The sequence below is a fragment of the Aplysia californica genome, unplaced genomic scaffold, assembly GCF_000002075.1.
Source record: "Aplysia californica isolate F4 #8 unplaced genomic scaffold, AplCal3.0 scaffold00277, whole genome shotgun sequence".
Lineage (NCBI taxonomy): Eukaryota > Metazoa > Mollusca > Gastropoda > Aplysiida > Aplysiidae > Aplysia > Aplysia californica.
The window spans coordinates 578338-584742 of record NW_004797547.1 but is presented as its reverse complement, the minus strand read 5'-3'; the positions used below and the strand labels follow the sequence as shown (position 1 = coordinate 584742).

General features: G+C 42.0%; 1 protein-coding gene across 1 annotated transcript in view; it reads left to right on the top strand.

Moving 5' to 3' along the window:
- Positions 1-3717: 3717 nt before the first annotated feature.
- Positions 3718-6405, top strand: part of LOC101850729 (septin-2) — a gene marked incomplete at its 5' end in the record, with an annotated part of 21881 nt that continues 19193 nt past the window's right edge. The window contains 1 exon segment of the mRNA XM_005101289.3: positions 3718-3804. Coding sequence (XP_005101346.2) covers positions 3718-3804 — 87 coding nt within the window.

Genomic DNA, 6405 nt, shown 5'->3' with positions numbered 1-6405 from the left:
TGTGTGTGTGTGTGTGTATTGTGTATGTGTTTGTGTGTCTTGTTGAGTGCTTTCCGGATTACGAAGGATATCTGATTGTGAAACAATTTGTAACATCATCATATCATCAAGTGCCTTGTTTGGAGCAGGAATTGGCTGTTATGGTTTTGCATCCTTCTCTTTCATTCGCCACCCACAGATAAGTGTCTCTAATAATCCTCATACAAATCTCTATGTAAGATATCACAAATTAAATAATTCCCACCGATGATCCTTAGCTGCATCTAAATTTCCCACGACTCTTCCTCGCTTGGTCTAACATTTTCAAGACCTGCTTGATTTCTGAGTGAAGTGAAATTTTAACAAGTATACCCGTCCTTTTGCAATGATACTACATCCCTCTCAGCTCGATTGGTTCTAACAGAGAGGATTGAAGCGAACCTCCTGATTGATTGGTGATCTAACTTGTGTCGATGTGACATAACACACCTATGTTTTTATAGAGTCCCCTCCCCCCCCCCTCTCAAAATGAATACTATATATTAAAATCTTTATCAGTCTCAAAGAAATTGGCGCTCATATGACCTTATTATGCAGTTGCGAGCGCCGTAAAACCCTCAACAACAACAAAAGTCTCAAAATACAAAATTAAGCTGTTCTGTGTTGTTCTGTTGGCGAGCTTCTTGACGGATACCATCGGGGCAGAAATTCAAGATTGAGGACGAATAAATAAACCCACTGCTCCGCCAGCTGGAGGTGCGACCCCTCAAATGGCGAAATATCACTCATGAACATCTACGCTCAGGTGCGCGCATGGGCGACATTTGCTTTGGAGTATCGTCTGTCTTCTGTCGTCTTTCTTCCTTCTTCGGGCGACGATGCTGACCCTGTCAGCATTTGGGACATGCCGAAGCAAACGTCCTTGGGGGTGGTCACCATTTCTGGTGATCTTCCCGAAAGATGAGATACAGGACCTGACATCACTAAATGTTTTAGAAATTCACAAAACACTAAAACATTCTCAATCATGAAACTCAAGTACATGAAAAACTAGGATCCACGGACCTCCTGGTACAAGTTAGCTCTTGCACTGTTGGCCTGCACCTCGTTTGGTGCCATCCCCATATGTGTTCAACCGCACAGAGAAGTCTGAACACATCCAAGGGTGTCATCAAAAGCCGAGAACTCAGTGGCTGTACAGAAGAAGAGATAGTCCAGAGGGTCGATGAAACTGTCCATGCTCGTCGCATCAGAGTGCGGCGAGATGGCAAAGAAATCTATACCAACACGTGGATCCTTCCTTTTAACACACCCACACCACCTACAAAAATAGACATTGCCTACTTAAAGCTAGATCTAGAGGTAAAACTGTACAATCCGAAACCGATGCGCTGTTTCAACTGTCAGCGCTTCGGATGGACACAAACAGCCGCGCTGTCGTAGTGGTGCAGCGTGTCCTCGCTGCAGAAATGTAGGACACTGTGGGGAGACCTGCTCCGCAGATCCCTGGTCTCTAAATAATATTGTCGTCAGGGTGTCACTCTTCTTCTTCGATTGAGTGTCCGAAGTGGTGTGAGGAGAAGGCCATCCTGACACATAAGGCTCAGTATGGCGGAACGTTCGCTCGACAAGAGCAACGTTGTATCAAATAGAATCCACCCCGAGGAATACAAAAACTTATTCCGAGTCCTGAAGACGGTCCCAGGGTCAGTGAACACAACCCGAAAGGTCCTTTCAAACCAATAGACAGAAGTAGAATACCTGCGACAAGGAACGATACCCAGTCTGGAGACGGAGGAGGACATGGAGTCCTCTTCCTCCCCTCTTACCTCTCCCACTTCCCATCTACCATCCCCCCCCCCACCCCTTCTTCGTCTCCACCATCTCAGCCATCCTCTAAATCCTCACACCCATCATCATCATCACCCCCATCATCTTCACCCCCAACATTCTCACCATCATGATCTTCACACCCATCATCACTTCCTACACCCTCATCGCTTCCACCTCCTTATTCCTCATCTCGCCCACATCAACCGCCATCCCATCGCCCTTCATCCGACAGAGTCCCTCCACCCGCTCCCCGCACCCACTCCCCCTTCTCTACCCGCGTCCGGGACTCCGGTCCTCCTCCCCCTTCACACTCCCCTTCAAAACAAGCTGCGGTCCACCGTGACTGCAGCATAACAAAACTGAGACAACGGTCACCTACGACCGAAAAGAAATGTTTTGAACCAGTACCCTCAAAATAAACAAAAATGACAGTTCTTCAGTGGAACATTCGCGGTTTGCGTGCAAACCAGGCAGAACTCACTCATCTTTTGGCTTCACAGACCCCAAATGTTATCTGTCTACAAGAAACTAAATTGCCAACACCCACATTCACATTAAAAAACTATCAAACTTACAACCAAGTATACACCGACAACCAAATCGCCTCTGGGGGGCAACTCCATTTTAATAAATAACCAAACACTTCTCAGACAAATACTCATAAACACAACATTTCAGGCAGTCGCAGTCAGAGTCACCCTACACCGGCATATAACTATCTGTTCAATATACGTCCCTCCAAATTATCATCTATCTTTAAGAGAACTAATAAACCTCAGAGAACAGCTCCCACAACCTTTCATCGTGTCAGCCGACTTTAATGACCATAGCTCTCTTTGGGGAAATGATCCAACTGATACTAAAGGTTGAATCATAGAAAGTTTCTTAACAAAAACCAATATTAGTATTTTTAACAACAATACTCCAACATTTCAAAATTAAAATAACTTAAACTTTTCATCCATAGATTTAACCCTATGCGATCCAGATCTACTTCCAGACTTTCAGCGATCGGTCTTGGACTACCCACATGGATCGGACCACCTCCCCATCAACCTAAATCCAGACATTCCACACCGAGCTCCTGTCTTAGACCGTTTTAATCTTTAAAAATAGGACTGGAATCAGTTTTACATGGAACGCCCCCAGAGATTCAATCCATCTCAAAAACAAACGTTTGATCAATTTCATAAAATCTTTCTAGAAATTTTACAAAGACTCGTACCAATATTATCTACCAAACCCCGAAAATAAATGTTGGTTCACTGAAGACTGCCAAAAAGCTGTTGCGGCCAAAATATCAGCTCTCAGGAAGTTTGTAAACTCTAAAGCAAACGAAGACCTCATAAATTTCAAAATTGCACGAGCCCAAACACGCGGAATAATCAGAACGGCCAAAAAAACCAACGTCTTTTCGCAATTATGTCTCTAAGACAAACAACTCACCAATGCACAAAGTCTGGAAGATGATAAAATAAATTAAAAGGTATCAAAAGAGACACACTCAAACACATCTTAAAGCCAAATAACTCCTTCGCAGAGACAGAGAAAACAGTAGCTGATTGTATAGCCTCAACCCTTTGCGGAAATTCTGTACGAATCCTTCCCTGGACGGCCTTGAACTCCAGACTGTTTTCCGAAATTGTGGAGGCCTTGTCCTATCGGAGATGGACGTTAATTTAGGTTGCAGGAGATCCGAGTTCGATTCTCTAGTGGGGATAAGTTTTATCGAGTATCTCGGTCTTTCTGTAAGATATTGTAAATATCACTGCCGGGTTAGCCCTGACAGACAGGGTTAGGGCGGCCTCTAGAGTGTATCTACGGGGGAGTAAAAACATCTCACTTTAGATGACGCATTTTTACTTAACTTGATTCTTGACATGATTTTGACTCTTGATTCCTCAGGTGAGTCTGGTCTTGGAAAGTCTACACTTATCAACAGTCTCTTTCTCTCGGAGCTGTATAAGGACAGGGAACTGCCCAGTGTCAATGGTTAGTTTATTTACTATTAAACATTATACCATGTATATTGTATCACAAATCGGCTAAAGCAACGCGAAAAATTTACAGTATTAAAATCATAAACAAATGTTTTAATTATATCACTGTTGAGTAGTGTAAATTTATGCTTGTTAATAAGTCTGAGGCTGCTTGATTGGCCCGTTATAAAGAATGCATTGTGTTTATTGGTCGCCAGAGCAGCAGACAGTATCAAAATTTATTTTAAGAGTACTGTCTTGCACTAACATGCCGCATATTGTGAACGATGAATGGTGTTTACTCAGTCATGCAGGCTAAAGATATAAATTCTGCGCCTCAGAATGTTAAAATTTGATACATTTGACACTTCAAGACGCCAAGAACTTCGACAAAAATATTAAAAATGCTATTGGACGAGTGCAAGCCGGTGAATCTGCAAACATGAAGTGTCAGAGGCCTGGGTGTTCACGTTAGCCACCACACATCCTCTGTAGAATCGTGTCCTCGCCACGATCACCACCGATTGTTTCCAAACAAAATGTTTTCGGAAAAAATACATAATGAAGTGTTGGGAAGCTCGAATTGAAGCTCAACGCAACCTAAAAGGAGAAGATTGAGATATCTGGGATATATTTTGAGAATGCTGAAGACACGATTGTGCTGGAGACCAACTGGAAAAAGAAAAAGAGTCACACCAACGTTGGAAGTTACAGAGGCACAATAAGGGATGAGGCAAAATCCCAAGGCCTGGATATGCCGGGTTTGGAAAAAGTTTTCAGGGACAGGCAAATGTGGCGTCAACTGCTCTCTGCCTTGTGTACCTGAAGGTAGCCTATAGATTAAGTAAGTAATACTTTTGCATATCAAACCAGACTCAGCACACCAGAGGCGACAACTGCGGTCCAGTACCTGTTCACAGTGCGTCGACACCACCGGGAACTTCCAGAAGTACAGCATGAGCAACTGAGCGACTGCTGAATGACAGAATAGTGAGACGGAGATTTGTAGCTATCGGTCATTGTTAACGTCCAAGTTGGAGAGTTGTTTCAACTACACGTCACCACAGTCACCGCCAGCATCGACTGCAGTTGTCGCAAGCTGACCGAAGAAACCAACAACGAGATAGCAGTATCGTTTTGGATCCTGCAGGTGGTCGTGTTCGTATTGATCTGATCGGAAAACAGAACTGCCATAAACACCGCAAAACGTGGGCTTAACATTAAATGTGCTCATTGTTATTTTGTTTAGGAACCATTGGTTTTGTGTAAAGCACAAACATGTTTTAACTCTTGGACATAATTATCTGTCATCTTACACCAATATCACACAGAGTTGCAAATGGAGCGTCTGAATCAGAGGCAAAGTAGCCTTTCTTCAGCTGCTTTTTCATGGGGCTTTAATAACAGTAGAATTCATATCGGGGCTATTTACTGGTGACAACTCTATCGTTGCTATGACTTTGTTTTTCAAGAAAATGCCTAGTGGTGTTTGCCCTATGAGAAGATGTTTTGTCATGTATGAAGAGGTCTACCTCAATGACGCCATTACGAAAAGAAGGGAAGCATTTCTGCGATGTAGTCCTCTAAAATGAATCCATCAATTGACTCTCACGAATGTGGTGTTGTTCATTCCAGCCGGGCCGCCCAAACCATATCAGTTTCTTCGCCTCTATTCCTCACTGAGAGATGAATTATGTCTAAAATCTAACAAATATAGTCCATGCGCAAAACGAGTTCTTACTTTCCTCGAAACAAATGGTTTCTAAACAACATACATGTAGTGCGGTCAAAAATTCGCGGCGCAACTTATCCTCAAATATCTCTTTATACTTTGTACAGCAGTTTGTATCAATCTATCTTAACGTAATCCGTAATTGTTACAATTAAGGCTAGATTAAGGGGGGGGGGGGGTACACCCCTAAAGTCCCAATTAACTCAAAATTATGGATTTTGAGTTGTAGGCATTTTAACTTCCTCAGCCTCCCCTACAACTATTTTATTGCATAAGAACCCCCGAAAGCATTTTTCTTCCCATACTGGGTATGTCTGTCGTCACCATTCCCTCATAAAGTCAATATTTTACTTTTCTGTATCGCCCGCTTTCTCAAAACGCGATTTTTCTATATATACTTTTAAAAAAATATCTCCGCCATTTTTTATGCAATCTTCATGAAATTTTCAAGTAATGAAGAAAAAATGTAATACTAAAAGTTTGTATGTTGAATTTTATATATATAGAATACATTTTTGTTGGTGGTGTTTAAAGTGTGGATTTTCACGGTCTTTTTTTCAAACTTAAATACTTTCTCAGGGAAAAATTCATCATTTTTTTTTCTTCGTTTAGGAAAAATTTAATAGACAAATATTTAGATCTATTGTTTGCTCACACGCATGCAAAAAAGCAACCAGTTTCCATAAAAACAATAAGTGCGGTATTCATCACGTAAGACATGTCAACAAATTCAATATGGCCGCCCTATCTATGGAAAAGAAACTTTTTTCCTCAAATTTGATTGCGGATATTAAGACTCCTTACTATGCTTGTTATATGTGTGAAATGTTGTAAAATTTGGTCAACTAATAAGCGAGATAGCCTTCTGATGTAGCCCCCCCC